The 16,072-nt window shown below is 41.6% G+C and overlaps 2 protein-coding genes across 2 annotated transcripts in view; one reads left to right on the top strand and one right to left on the bottom strand.

Annotated features, from left to right (window-relative positions):
• Positions 1–9,353, bottom strand: part of Cnbd2 (cyclic nucleotide binding domain containing 2) — an 84,418-nt gene extending 75,065 nt beyond the window's left edge. The window contains 1 exon segment of the mRNA XM_087189132.1: positions 146–9,353. Coding sequence (XP_087045258.1) covers positions 146–196 — 51 coding nt within the window. The 5' untranslated portion in view covers positions 197–9,353.
• A 4,026-nt stretch (positions 9,354–13,379) lies between these two features.
• Scand1 (SCAN domain containing 1) lies at positions 13,380–14,346 on the top strand. Its single transcript, XM_013066700.3, has 2 exons — positions 13,380–13,542; positions 13,650–14,346. The coding sequence occupies exon 2, from the start codon at positions 13,705–13,707 to the stop codon at positions 14,242–14,244; it is 540 nt and encodes a 179-aa protein (XP_012922154.1). The 5' UTR covers positions 13,380–13,542; positions 13,650–13,704; the 3' UTR covers positions 14,245–14,346.
• Positions 14,347–16,072: the final 1,726 nt, after the last annotated feature.

Raw genomic sequence — 16,072 nt, 5'->3', positions numbered from 1 at the left:
TGTGCCATACTGTGGCTCCAAAAGAAACAGGTTGTGTATCATTTATCCACAGCCCTTCCTATACCTGCCTCTTCTTTCCTCAAAATGCTTGTCTGTTCAATCATCCACTCAGGAATAGCCCCCCAGAGCCTTTGTCCCTCCTCACCAGTTCCTTCTTCAAGCGCATCCAAGAATGAGACACCATATGTCTCCTCATGGCTCCTGAGTCAGCAAATGGCACAAATAGACCTTTTCCTCTCAAGGGGAGGATGACAAATCTTGCCCTAAAGATACAGTTATACTAGAAACAAAGAGCTTCCCTCAATGGCAAGGCAAGAGGTCCTCTCCACTCCTCACACCCTACCAACAGCTGTTGGAATCCTGATTCTGAGAAAAATCTCATTCCCAGAATCTACTTATGTCACAGTGAAAGATTCCAGAGGGAGGAGGGGGAAATGGAAAGGAATTAGGATCTGGAAGTCTCACATTTATTGAGCACTCCTGGGCATTATCTCAGTCAATCCTCAGAACCACCACAAGGTAAAAGACCTTAAACCCGACTTCATACATGAGGACACTGGAGCTCAAGGTGGCTAAATGACTGCCAGAGTCACAGGGCCACCTTAAAGCAAGCAGGAAGCTTTTGGGATGTGGGTAGGGACATTCAACACCTTAGCCTGGGATTCATTCTGAGGCTTAGAACTTCAGACTGTCGGGTGGGTATAGGGCACTATTCCATATGTCTTGTTAAATTAGGATAATCAGGAAAACTCAGAAAAACAGAAGCCCTCAACTAAATCTGGTATGAAATATTGAAAGGACCTTGTGATAGAAATGACCCTGGGCCAGAGCAATTAGATAAGAGAAAGAAATAAAAGGAATAAGGATAGGAAAGGAAGAAGTTAAATTATCATTATTTGCAGATGACACAATACTCTACATGGAAGACCCCAAAAACTCCACCAAAAGACTTTTAGATTTGATAATCAAATTTAGTGACATAGCTGGATACAAAGTCAACACTCAAAAATCAATAGCATTCTTGTACACAAATATCAGACTCACGGAGAAATTACAGAAACAATCCCTTTCACAATAGCATTCAAAAAAAGAAATACCTAGGAATCAATCTAACAAAGGAAGTAAAAGACCATTACATGGAAAACTACAGTACTCTGAAAAAGGAGATTGAAGAGGATTTCAGAAAATGGAAAGATATCCCTGTAATTGGATAGGAAAAACCAATATAGTGAAAATGACCACACTTCCAAAATTGTTACACAGATTCAATGCAATACCAATCAAAATACCAACAGCTTTATCTCACAGAATTAGAGAAAACAATCCTAAAATTCATTTGGAACCAGAAGAGACCTAGAATAGCAAAGGCAATTCTGGGCAACAAAGGCAAGGCAGGGGGCATCACAATCCCAGAATTGAAATTATACTAGAAAGCAAGTGATAAAAACAGCATGGTACTGGCAAAAGAACAAACCTGAGGATCAATGGCACAGACCAGAAGATGCACTAATAACTCCAAATGTACTCAGCTACCCTATCTTTGACAAAGGAGCCAAACACCTTTACTGGAAGAAATATAGCCTCTTTAATAAATGGTCCTGGAAAAACTGGCTTTCCACATGCCGAAGATTGAAACTAGACCCTTATCGTTCACCATGCACTAAATTCAAACTGAAATGGATCAAAGATCTAAATATTAAAACAGAAACACTAAATTTGCTGAGAGAATAGGTAGAATGTTTAAGGACATAGGAGTAAACAAAGACTTCAGGAACAAAACCCAGACTGGACGGGAAATACTACAAAGAATCAACAACTGGGACCTCATCTTATTAAAAAAAAAAAAACACTTCTGCACTGCAAGAGAAGCCACCAACAGAGTGAAGAGACAACCCCAGAGTGGGAAATTTTTTTTACCAGATCTTCAGATAAAGGACTATTATCTAGAATATATAAAGAACTCAAAAAAATCAGACTCCTCAAATTTAAGGATCCAATGCAAAAATGGGCATCTGATGAAGAATTAGAAATGGCAAATAAATATATGAAAAAATGTTCAACATCACTGGTTGTTCATGAAATGTAAATTAAAAAATTGAGATTCCATCTCACTCCAAAAAGAATGGCTGCTATCAAGAAATTCAACCAATAACAAACACTGGAGGTTGTGCGGGGTGGTGTGGGGAGGAACTCTTCTTCACTGTTGGTGGGAGTGTAGACTGGTGCAACCACTGTAAAAATCAGTGTGGAGATACTTCAAAAAACTAAAACTAGAGGTTTCATTTGACCCAGCTATACCTCTTCTTGCTATCTTCCTGAAAGAATTAAAAGCATCATACTACAGTGATATATGCACAATCATGTTTATAGCAGCACAGTTTGTAAAAGCTAAGATCTTGAAAACACCCCAAATGCCCATCAACTGACTAGTGGATAAAGAAGATGTGTATTTTTATACAAAGCAGTACTACTCTGCCATAAAGAAGGAAGAGCTTCAGACATTTCTTGCTAAATGGATAGACTTTGAGACCATACTCTTAAGTGAAATAAATCGGGCAAACATGTTTAAATACCACGTTGTTTCTCTGCTGTGAGTAACCAAAAGTGGAAATAAGGACTGAAATGTATAATAATGTTGGGAAATGGGAAGAAGGTATTCAAATGTGAAGGGAAACAAGTGGGAGGGAGGAAGAAAGGAAGGGACAAGAAAAAAAGTGAGAATAGAAGGAAAAAATGGAAACAAAGCTTTTGTACATATGGAGGGGAGGGGCCTTGAGGGGGAAAATGGGATAAAATAAAATTTAATTTAAAAAAAAGAGAGGGCTGGGGCCGGGGATTTAGCTCAGTGGTTTTGCCGCCTGCTGCGCAAGTGCAAGGACCCAAGTTCGATCCCCAGTACCAAAAAAAAAAAAAAAAAAAAAGAGGGCTGGGGATTTAGCTCAGTGGTTCCACTGCCTGCCCTGCAAGCGCAAGGACTGGAGTTCCATCCCCAGTACCAATAAATAAATAAATAAATAAATAAAATAAAAAAAGAGAAATGACTCTGGGGTCCTTTTTTTTTTTGGTACTGGGATCAAACTCAGGATCTTGCACAGGCACAATCTTGGCAGGCACAGGGTGCCACTGAGCTACATCCCCAGACCCCTGGGGCCCTTTTAAAAGTAGAGAAAATGGGATCTAAAATATTTTTTCTTGTGGGGCATGGTGGTATATGCCTGTAATCTTGTGCTAGGATTACAGGTGTGCACCACTACACCCCGCAATTATTTCATTTAAAGAGGATCTATAGTAATAAAGAAACTGATACATTTAAATCATTGTAGTATTGAGAACATTCCTATGTGTTATGCAGTGAGACTTTGTTAAGATTATATAATAAGGGGCTGGGGATTTAGCTCAGTGGTGCCGCCACCTGCCTTGCAAGCCCAAGGTCCCGAGTTCGATCCCCAGTACCAAAAAAATAAAAAAATAAAAACAGGAGAGGGAGGCAGTGAACAAGAAAAATAAATGACAGATGAAAGGAGGGGGAGGGGAGAGGGAAAGAGAGAGAGAGAGAGAAGGGGGGAGGGAAGGAAAGGAACAAAGAAAGCAGTCAGGCAGGAAGGAAGGAGAGAAAATTAACATGAAACAATGCTAATCACAATGAACTCAAAGGGCTTAGTACATTTTAAAATGAGATCAAAAAGTAGAGATCAAAAAGCAGAGATCAAAGGGGCCAGGATTTAGCTGTGGTTTTGCCGCCTGCTGCCCAAGTGCAAGGACCGGAGTTAGATACCCGGTACCAAAAAAAAAAAAGTAGAGATCAAAGGAAAGATGCAATCATTCAAAGAAATGATAAGACAACTGGAGGAAATGGCAGATAACAGAAAAAGTGTTTAAAAAAATAAATTATCTCCAAAGTGAAGGTTAGTTTAGAGAAATAAAGGATGCTAGCTTGGTAAAAATAGGACAGGTTGCAAAAAGCAAGTGAAGGAGTTGGAAATAAATGGTTAAAAAGGAGTCAAGAAATAATATAGCTTAAAAAAAGAAATAATATAGCTAACAAGTTAGTAGAGAAGATAGTATAAGTATATGGACTTTTGAATTTCCATGGCTTTAAATTTGATTCTTTTGTTTTGTTTTGCTTTGTTTGAGTCAGGTCCATGTAAATTAGGCTGGCCTCAAATTCGAGATAATCCGCCCTCAGCCTCAAGTACTGGGATTATAGTCACCACACCTGGGTGTTTTTGTTTTTAAAACAAGGTTTTGCTGTGTAGCTCAGGCTGACCTTGTACTGCCTACACATTTTATGCTGGCCTTAAATTTGTAATCCTTCTTCCCCAGCTCCTGAGTGCTGGGATTACAGGCATGTGCCACCACGGCCTTTAAATTTTAAGACATCTTTCAAAACTGATAACTAAGAAACAGAAGTATAAACATATTTAAAGATATAGGGAAAATGGCCATACTTCCAAAACTACTATATAGATTCAATGCAATCCCAATTGAAATCCCAGCAGCATACTTCATGGACCTTAAGAAAACAATCCAAAAATTCATTTGGAAACAGAAGAAACCCAGAATAGCAAAAGCAATTCTAGGCAACAGAGACATGGCTGGGGGCATCACAATCCCCAACTTGAAACTATACTACAAAGCTACTGTGATAAAAACAGCATGGTACTGGCAAAGAAACAGACCCAAAGATCAGTGAAACAGATTAGAAGATGCAGAAACAACTCCAGACACACTCAGCCACCTCATCTTTGACAAAGGAGCCAACCACCCTCATTGGAGGAAAGATAGCCTATTTAATAAATGGTGTTGGAAAAACTGGATTTCAACCTGCCAAAGATGAAAACTAGACCCATACCTATCACCATGCACTAAACTAAGATTGAAGTGGATTAAAGTGTGGGACTGCATGATTCCAAAATCAATTATTCCCCTAGCCTCTATTGTACTCGTAAATGAATGGTTAAAATGTGCTTGTTAGTTCTGGGATAATAGAATCTGTAACGAAACAAAGTTCCTAAGTAAAATTACTCAACCTCTTGTTTGTCCGGAGAATGAATGTTCCCGGGCCCACTACCTGTAGAACAATCCATCAGTGTGTCTGCTGACCATCAGTACGTGACGGTCGTGACCATTAGTGTGTATGTCTGCTGACCATCAGTACGTGACAGTCGACCACTAACCTTTGTTCCTTTTTTCGTAAATCTACATGTTAACCTCCCCCTCAACCCCCTATAAAACAGCCTCGGACTCTGAGCCAGTTGCCTCTCTAAGCTATTTTGCTTTGGGAGTGCTGTCTGGCCAGACTAATAAAGGTCTGTTTTATTTTCCAACTTGTCCGGTGTGTTCCTTCCCGGGTGTTCGTCGCTGCAGTCAGCTCCTCGGAGCGTTTGGTAAGGCCCTCGGTCTTACAAAAGATCTAAATATTAAGACAGAAACACTAAATTTGCTGGAAGATAAGTTAGATAGAACTCTTGAAGACATTGGCATAGGAAAAGACTTTATAAACAAAACCTCAGTAGCACGGGAACTAGCACAAGGAATCAACAACTGGGATCTCATCTTATTAAAAAGCTTCTGCATTGCAAGAGAAACCACCAACAGAGCTAAGATACAACCTACAATGTGGGAAAAAATTTTTAGCAGCTGTACCTCAGACAAAGGACTACTATCTAGAATATATAAAGAACTGAAAAAAATCAGACCTCCCAAATTCAAAGACCCAGTTCAAAACTGGGCATCTGAAATGAACAGACATTTCTCAAAGAAGTAAACACAGCAAATAAATATATGAAAAAATGTTCAACATCACAGGCCATTTGAGAGATGCAGATGAAAACAACACTGAGATTCCACCTCACCCAGAAAGAATGGCTGCTATCAAGAAATCAGCCAATAACAAATGCTGGCGGGGCTGTGAAAATGGAAATAAAGTCTTTGTAAATAGGGAAGGGTGGAGGACGCGAAGGGAGGGCTAGGAATGGGGAAAAAATAAACCAAGATGCATCATGTTAAGGTACAAGTTCCCAATGAGAAACGTAATTGTGTTGTATACCTAAAATGTACCAATAAAAGAATTTAAGAGAAAAAAAAAGAAAGGAACCCTTCTCCATTGCTGGTGGGAGTGCAGACTAGTGCAACCACTGTGGAAATCAGTATGGAGAAACCTCAAATAACTAGGGCTAGAGGTCCCATTTGATCCAGCTATTCCCCTGCTGGGTATCTTCCCCAAAGAATTAAAAGAATCATACCACAGCGATATATGTGCACCCATGTTTATAGCGGCACAGTTTGGAATAGCTAAAGCTTGGAAACAGCCCATTTGCCCATCAACTGGAAACTGGATAAAGAAGATGTGTTTTTTTTTTTATAAAATGGAGTACTACTCAGCCATAAAGAAAGAAACTAGAGACATTTATAGCTAAATGGATGCATATTGAGGGCATACTCATAAGTGAAATAAATAGGACACACATGTGTAAATACCAAATAGTTTCTCTGGTGTGAGAAACTGTAAGTGTAAATGATTAAAATGATTAAAATGAATAATTGATAATTTGAAATAGGAAGAAAAGGTCCAAAGGGGTAGGGGTGGTGGGAGAGGAAGGAGAAAGGAAAGGAGGGAAAGGAAAAATTATGAGAAAAGAAAAAAAATGGAAACAAAGTCTACGTAAATAGGGAAGGGGGAGGGGATGGAGGGGGTGAAGGGTGCACAGGGAATGGCGAAAAAAATAAGAACCAAGATACATCATGTACAGGTACAAGCACCCAATGATAAATGTAATTGTATTGTATACCTAAAATGTACCAATAAAAGAATTTAAGAAAAAACAAACAAAACCCAAAAAGCATGATCCCTGGTACCAAAAAAACACAACAACAACAAAAAAACAAAACAAAGCAAAACACAAAAAAGCAGATTTTCAGTAGCTAGTAATTCTGGGATTTTGTTTATATCACACACATTATTCCAGGAGGCCAGCTAGGATTACAGTGAAGAGGAACAAGTTTCAAATAATAAGAAAAATAAAAAGCCCCTAGGAAGCCAGGTGTGGTGGTACACACCTGTAATCTCAGCACTGTGGGAGGCTGAGACAGGAGAACCAGAAGTTTGAGCCCAGTCTGGGCAATTCAGTGATTTACCAAGACCCTTCGTCAAAATGTAAGAAAAAGGTCTGGGGATGTGGCTCAGTGCAGAGGCTCTGGATTCAGTCCCCAGTGTTAGGTACTCCATTTTCTGTTTTTATTCTTTTTTTTTTTTTTTTTGGTACCAGCCATGTCTCTGTTGCCTAGAACTGCTTTTGCTATTCTAGGTCTCTTCTGGTTCCGAATGAATTTTTGGATTATTTTCTCTAGTTCCGTGCAGTATATTGTTGGAATTTCAACTGGCATTGCATTAAATCTATATTTGGTTTTGGAAATATGGCCATTTTCACTATATTGGTTCTTCCTACCCAGGAACAAGGGATATCTTTCCATTTTCCTATATCCTCCTTGATCTCCTTTTTCAGAGTGCTACAGTTTTCAGTGTAGAGGTCTTTTACTTCCTTTGTTAGACTGATTTCTAGATATTTCATTTTTTTGGATGTTATTGTAAAAGGGATTATTTCCCTAATTTCTCTCTCAGTGAGTCTGTTATTTGTGTATAAGAAGGCTATTGTTTTTTGACTGTTGACCTTATATCCAGCTGCTCTACTGAATCTGTCAATTAAGTCTAGAAGTCTTTGGACTGAGTTTTTTGGGTCTTCTATGTAAAGTATCATATCATCAGCAAATAATGACAATTTCACTTCTTCCTTTCCTATCTTTATTCCTTTTATTTATTTCTCTTTTCTAATTGCTGTGGCTAATGTTTCCAGAACTATATTGAACAGGAGTGGTGATAGTGGGCATCCTTGTCTTGTTGCTGATTTAGCATGAAAGTTTTCAGTTTTTGACCATTAAGTATGATGTTGGCTATTGGTTTTTCATAGATAGCCTTAATCAGCTTGAGATAAAGACCTTCTATTACAAATTTCTGTAGAGTTTTTTATCATGGATGGGTGTTGGATTTTGTCGAATGCCTTTTCTGCATCTATTGAGATCATCATATGGTTTTTGTCCTTAACTCTGTTAATATAGTGTATTACATTTATTGATTTATGAATGTTGAACCATCCTTGCATCCCTGGGATAAATTCGACTTGGTCAGGGTGTATGATCTTGATGACACTCTGTATTCTGTTTGCCAGTATCTTGTTGAGGATTTTTGCATCTATGATCATTAGGGAGATTGGTCTGTAGTTCTCTTTTTGGGTTGGGTCTTTCCCTGGTTTTGGAATCAAAACACTTGCTTCCAGGAATGAATTTGGAAGCCTTGCTTCCCTTTCAATTTCCTTGATGAGTTTAAAGAGTAATGGTGACAGTTCTTCTTTCAGAGTCATCTTTGTATGACTTATTACTCCCAAGCTCTGAAAGATTAAATGATTACCTAAAGCTACATCATAAAATAATTCACAGCAACTGTATTTGTAATATCCCTAAATTGGAATCAATCCAATGTCCTCCAACAGGTAAATGGCCAAATAAACTGAAACATCCATACCATGGATGACTACTCAGTAATAAAAAGGAATAGACTATTTACATGCAGCAACCTGGATGAATCTCCAGAGAATTATTCTGAGTAAAAAAAAAAAAAGCCAATCCCCAAATGTTATATATATATGATTTCATATATATAACTTTTGGGAGGAGGGGTTGAGACAGGGTCTCACTACGTAGTTCAGGCTGGCCTTGAACTCACTATATAGCCCAGGCTTGCCTCCAACTTCTCCTGCCTCAGCCTCCTGGGTGCTGGATTTGCAGGTGTGCACCACCATGCTCAGCCTTAAATAACTTTTTTTTTTCTTTTGGTACCGGGGATTGAACTCAGGACCTTGCATTTGTGAGAGGGGCCGCAGAACCACTGAGCTAAATCCCCAACCCTAAGTAACATTTTTAAATGACAAAATTATACAGATGGAAAACAGACTAGTGATTGTCTATGGTTAGGAATGGGGTATGGCAAGAAAAATGGGTGCAGTCATAGAGATATCAGCGCTGTTTGATGATCAAACCATTCTAGATACTGATTGTTGTAATAGTTGTATGAATCTACATGTGATAAAATTGCAAGACCTATAAACACATACATACAAACAAGTACATATAAAACTGGGAAATGAGCAGAGCACAGTGGCACATGCCTATAATCCTAGCACTCTGAGAGTCTGACACGGGAAGCTCAAAAGTTCAACTTCCACCTGGACAACTTAGCAAGACCCTGTCACAAATTTTCTTTTTGAGACAGTCTTGCTATGTAGTTGAGGCTGCCCTTAAACTTACCATATAGCCTAGCCTGGCCTTGAACTTGTAGTGATCCTCCTGTCTCAGCCTTCCAAGTGCTAGGATTACAGGTGTGCACCACCAAGGCCAGCCTGTCACAAAAATTTTAAAAATTAAAAGAGGCTGAAATGTAGCTCAGTGGCAGAGCACCCATAGGTTTGATTCCCCAGTACCACCAAATCAAAAGACAAACAAACAAACAAAGCAAGCTAGCCTGGGAAATCATAAAAATAAGGTCTATGGGTTTTACCTATGACTGTTTCCTGTTTTTGATATAGTACTATAGTTATGCAAGACTTTATTATTGGAGAAAACTAGGTGAAGAGTAGGAGAACTCCCTGTACTATTTTTGCAACTTTCTATGAATATATAATTACTTCCAAATAAAAAGTTTAAAAAAATATCCAGGCTTCTTTTCCACAGCCTCCAGCAACAGTACACCATCAAAGATACTAAAACTTCTCAAAGGGTCTGAGAATCAATTAGGAATCCCCCTTAATAGGCACAGTTTACAAGCCATTCTTTCCTCTTTCCTTTAATTGCTACTTAGGATTCACTGGGAGAAAGACTTTCTGCTGGAAGCTAAATGATATAAGATGAATGATTTCTGATCCCTTCTCAAACTGATCTCACACTCTAATAATAATAAAAAGTCTAATATGATGAAAGCATTGGAATAAATGTCAAAATATTTCTGCTGTCATGAAAACACTATATTTTTGATGTTGGACCAATTCACCTTTTGGTATGCTGACTTGTTGATCCGAAAAATTCAGAAGAAATATATATATATATATGTGTGTGTGTGTGTGTGTGTGTGTGTGTATGTATATTTAAAATTTAACATGGGGGCTCTCCGTGGATTCAAGGATATACATAAATCATCTGAAATTGCACACCAAAACACTGCATCCCCTCCCAGGAAGAAATGTAATTTTTTTTTTTCAGATTCTGAGAGCTTGCTAAGTGTTTAGAATAACTGAATTAAATTTTTTTTTTCAATTTTGAATGCCTCTTCCATTCTGACAGTCCATAATTTTAATAGCTCTCTGAGATCCCTCCCTCCATCTCTATATTCTATGATTCCAGTAAGGATGGAGAAATGGACCAGAGATCCAACATTCCATGATTGCAAGTACCTGAGACTTCATTCTCTTTCCCAAGAAGGCAAGGACTTTTAAACATAGAACTCTGTGATCTTTATGACTTACTCTCTCACCAACCTTCCAATCTCACCCCTCACCTTTTTTGCAGATCCCAACCACTCCTCATCTAGCCTGCAGTTTACACAAAAATTTGTTCCCACTTACTCTATGCCTTTGCACAGGCAGTGCCTTCTACTAAAGCTTTTGAGGAAAACCTTTAAATAGGCTTCTGGAATCTCAGTTTGATGGTCCCCTCCCCAGTGAAGCAGTTCACAACACCTCACACTTGCGGCAGAGTTTGGTGGCTGGAAACTACCTGCCTGCTACTACACAGGGAATGGAACTACTGGTTCACTCAGGTGACAAACTCAATTGCCAAGGGGATGGGCAGGAGATTTGAAGCCAGCAAGTATAACAAATACTAGGACCTTCTTTTTCCACCTCTGAAAAGAAAACAGAGAAAAATATCACCTCTAAGGAAAACAACTTGAGAGCAAAAGTAAATACAAACAGCATTCTGTTTCAGAGAATAGGGAGTGGTGAGGACAGAGGGCAACTGGGACAGATATCTTGTCTAAAGGAAGAAGTTTCAGCTTCAGCTGACTACTGGCTAGCAGGAATGTGGGTTCAGAGTGTGGTCAGCTCTTCCACTTTAAAAAAAAGTTACAAGTCCAGATTTGCATGCAAAATCTCCCAAGTTGTACATGTCAGCAACTCAACATTAAAGACCCATTGTGATGACTTTTAACTTTTTGGAAACTATTTCATGAGGATCTGCATGTACCCATTTGAGGCAGACATCCACATCCTATAGGACAGCAGGTTTTTTAAAATCAGGGCCACTGGTGTGTTGATGGTTATCAAACATGCCCATTCATCCCGGACAAAGCTCAAAGGGACTGCAAGAGTTCTACAAAACCTTTCCTTTGGGGCTTCTGTCTCTCTCTGGGCCTCAGTTTCCCTTTCTGAAAGGAGACACAAAAACTATTTGGGTGTCTGTTATATTAAAACGGAGTATAATACTATTTATCAGAGGGCTGTCAGAGCTATATACACTTTTACCTGCATCATCTCTCTGAATTCTCAGAGTAGCCTCTATTTTAGCACATAAGAAAACTGCAGCTCAGAAATGATAAACAATTTGCCTAATAAAAACGACAGCAAACTTTTTTTTTGAGACAGTCTCACTATGTAGTTCAGGCTGGCCATAAACTCCTGCCATATCCTCTTGCCTCAGCTCTTGAGTGCTAGGATTACAGAAGTGCACCATCACACCTGGTGTCAGCAAACATCTTAAAAGCCTCTCCTTACTAAAGGCTTTATTTAATTTCCTAACAGCTCAGAGGTAGGTACTATTATACCAGGAACAGTAAGGCAAAGATATCCTGCAAAGAGGATTCTACCAAGGCCATCTGACTCCAACACTGTAGCCCAGAACTATTTAACAAAAATATAAGCCACAGACGTTAATTTAAATTTTCCCAATAGCCACCAAGTGTGGTGGTGCAGGCCTATAGTCCCTCGGGAGGCTGAGGCAGGAGGACTGCCACCTGGGCTACATAGTTCAAGGGCAGCCTGAACTACAACATAGTGAGACTCTGTCTCAAAAAAAAAACCAAACAAACAAACAAAAGCCAAACAAACCAAAACAAAATTCCTAATAGCTCCATTTTAAAAGATATGTGAAATTAAAATACATGTATTTGCCTCAGTACATGCAAAACATTATACTCTAACATGTAATCAATATAAAATGTTGAGCTAGTTTACACTATTCCTTTTGCACTAAGACCTATGTGTATTTTTTATTTCTGTATTTTTTTCTTATTAATAAATTTTATTTTATTGTATCCCATTCCCCCCTCAAGCCTCTTCACTTCGCTATGTACAAAAGCTTTGTTCCCATTTTTTTCCTTCTATTTTCACTTTTTTTTCTTGTCCCTTCCTTCCTTTTTCCCTATTACAGTACATTTCTCAATTTGGACTAGCTACATTTCAAGGGTTCATATGGGGCCAGTAACCACGATATGGGACAACACATTTACAGTCCATTTACTAAATCCTAACTGAAGTAAAAAGCAGAACCCAGAGAGCTGCCTGTCCCTTGGTTTCAGAGGACACTCAAAAAATAATGGCAGGGGCCGGGGACTTAGCTCAGTGGTTCTGCCGCCTGCCTCGAAAGCAGAGGGACCCGAGTTCGACCCCCATTGCCAAAAGTAATAATAATAATAATAATAATAATAATAATAATAATAATAATAATGGCAAAGAGCCCTTGAGCATTTATTTTGTGTTCGGCAATGTGTTGAGAATCTTTCACACATATTTTGTTGTCCTCGAAAGAGAGGCCGCTCTCAACATTTGACCAAGCAAGAGAACTTTTTTTTGAGAGAGAGGCTCTCGTTATGTGGTCCAGGCTGGCCTCGAACTCCTGGCAATCCTCCTGCCTCGGCTTCCTGAGTGCTGGGATTAGAGGCGTGCGCCACCACGCCCGGCTAAGAGGACTTTCTTAAACCTGGTTCTCTCCCAGCTCTCGGCCGCTGTCCCAGGGCACCAGCCAGCCCCGGTGAGCCCTGGCTAGCCATCATCCTCCGTATTTACCAAAGGGCTGGAAGGATCAAGTAAGAAGGAGCGTCCGCACGGACACGCGCCGATCAATGCCGTAGAGGTCGTTGGCTGAGTTCCCGGGACTTGAGGTCTACCTGGTCAACCCCAAGTTCCTCTTTCAACTCCTCCGGCTGCAGCTCCAATTCAGACTTAGACCTAGACTCCGACTCCGCCTCGGACTGCGCCTCAGACTCCGACCCCGCCTCCTCACCGAGCTCTGAGGCGCTATCATCGAGAAAGTACCACCGTACCCAGAGACCGGCCGGTCGCACCACTGCTGCTGTCAGCGTCTGAGGCGACTGGCGACCGCTAGGAGCCGCCGCTTCCGGAAGCCGAGGCTCAACTTCCGGGAGCTCGTGCGCCGACCTGATCATAGAGAAGCCAGAGGAGACTCCCACTTCCGGTAGCCCCGGGCGCTCCGCTGGTGTAGGTAAGCTCGGCACGCTTTTGGTCGGCTCTCAGTCCGCCTCCCACACGGGTTTACTGGCTCTGTACTTCAGTGAGAAACGTCTTCCTCCTTATCCCGCTTCCGCGCAGACGCAGTACTGAGCCCTTAGTTGCCGGACAAAGAGTGACGCCCCGAGCCGGAGTCATGGCGGCGACGGAACCGAGCTTGGCGACCACCGGCAGCCCCGCTGCGGTACCGCCTAAGCAGCAGGACGAAGCTGGCCCGAACTCAGATCCTGAGCCTAACTCTGCAGACTCCTCGACCGCAGAGACCTGCCCGCCGGCCCCTGAACCCCGCATCTCTAACCCCGAGGCCTCCGAAGCGAATATTACACCCTCCGCGGCAGCTTCTGCAATGCTAGAGCTGCCTCTCAGGCCTGCACCCCTGGGCTCTGCGCTTCAGGCCTCAGCCCCCTCGCGCTCCGCGGCGGGCCCTAGCAGCGGACGGCCAGGCCCCGAGACGTTCCGCCAGCGTTTTCGACAGTTTCGTTACCAGGACGCGGCCGGCCCCCGGGAAGCGTTCCGGCAGCTGCGAGAGCTCTCCCGCCAGTGGCTGCGGCCAGACATCCGCACCAAGGAGCAGATGGTGGAGATGCTGGTACAGGAGCAGCTATTGGCCATCCTGCCCGAGGAAACACGGGCCCGGCGGCTACGGCGCCGCGCGGACGTGCGCATCACCGGCTGAGCGGCGGAGCTGAGCTGAGCGCTCTTTGGACTGGGGCCATGATGGGTTGGGGCCGGAGCTTGGCACACCACCCCGTGTTAATGAAAAAGAGTTTTGACAGCTGCTGTGGTCTAGTGTGTCTTTTTCCTTCCTCCTTTCTTGGGTTTATTTATTTACTGAGCTTATTTCCCATCTCCGTTCTGGCTGGTGATAAAAGGAAATTGGGAGCCCATGAGAATAAGGTTTTTGTTTGCTTTGCCATCCCGTGGGCCTTCCTTGACTATTGTGGGACCCTTAAATGTTGGCTAGACCTGGGCCATCCCGTTACCACATCTGTGGTTTTCTCCGGGGCTCCCAAAGACCCACTTGGATTTCCATTGTTTAGTGGAAGGCTATGTCATGAAGATTGCAGTCCAATAGTGTTGAGTTCCTGTACCTCTTAATAGGTACAGTCTGAACTTGTCATCTATCTTTTCAGGTAGGAAAACAGCATTACAAAGTGGTTGTGGGACCCTGCAGGCAAACTATCTGGCTTTCCTAAGTGTTAAGCTGCCAAGTTCTTCCACCTACCCTTTGAGCACAATTTTCCAAAAGACCCAAGTTATCAGGCTATTTTCACGTGTTTTGGTGCTTGCTGTTAGAGAGTAGGTCTTGTTTGTGGGCTCTAATTTATGCCTCTAGACTTGCCCACCTTGCCAAAGTTTAGGCTTCTGGTAGGATTTAAGCAGAAATGATGTGAACTAATGAATAATGTAAATTATTATTTTTTTGGTACTGGGGATTAAACTCGGGACCTTATGCTTGTGAGGCAGGCACAGTACCACTGAGAATAATGTAAATTATTGAAGCTACTCAAAGTCTCCTGCTGCCCCCCTCCCATTTATTCATGTATTTACTTAAATCAGTGTAACTGCTAGAAAGAAGGAATTTTGCAAGTAATGAAGACTACCTATGAAATCTTAAAGGCTACTCTTCCTTGTGGCTTCTGCCCACCCAAGGAAGAGCTAGTTGGTACATTGGCAGCTTGGATTGGTCAGAATGATACTGTTGCAGTGGGTGCTATCTTTTAAGGCCAGACCAGTCTTCCTTGCATTGCTTCCAACATTCAAAATCTAAACTGTAGCTCCCATCACAAAGCATGAGCTAGACAGGGCTAGAAGCTGTTTGGGGGCATTTTATTTTCTTGGGATTTCTTCACAGCGTTTGCATCTGCCTCCTTGCAAAAAAAATACTTGAAAGGTAAAAGCAGGCTTCCTTTAAAAGGTAATGGTATGGCCTGGGGATGTAGCTCAGTGGGGCAGCACCTGCCCAGCAAGGTAATGGTATAGAGGTATGGTGGTGCATGCTTGTAATCCCAGCCCTTAAGAGACTGAGGCAGGGGAAAAAAAGAAAAAAGACTGAGGCAGGAAGATGGGAAGTTCAAGCTCAGTCTGAACAACTTAGCCCATCTCATTTAAAACTTTAAAAAGGATGGGGCTGTAGATTTAGCTCAGTGGTTCCTCGGTCTGCCTTGCAAGCACAAGGACCCGTGGTCAATTGCTGGTACCAAAAAAAAAAAAAATTTAAAAAGGGCTGGGAATGCAGTTCAGTGCAAAGATTCTGAGTTCAATTTTTTAAAAAGTAATGATTACAGGGGCCAGGGATTTAGCTCAGTGGTTCCACCACCTGTCTTGCAAGCACAAGGTCCCGAGTTTGATCCTTGGTACCAAAAAAGTAATGATTACAGAAGATTTAGTACATATTAAAGACAGGGAAATAGTTGGGTTTGGTCATTCTGCCAATCTTAGCCCTTGGGAAGCTGAGGAAGGATCACTAGAGTTTGAGGCCAGCCCAGGCTACACACTAAGAC

Source organism: Heterocephalus glaber, unplaced genomic scaffold (genome assembly GCF_053883595.1).
Source record: "Heterocephalus glaber isolate CG9 unplaced genomic scaffold, H.glaber_assembly_v1.0 deba00001532, whole genome shotgun sequence".
Classification (NCBI taxonomy): Eukaryota; Metazoa; Chordata; class Mammalia; order Rodentia; family Bathyergidae; genus Heterocephalus; species Heterocephalus glaber.
This window is presented reverse-complemented; position numbering and strand designations above follow the sequence as displayed.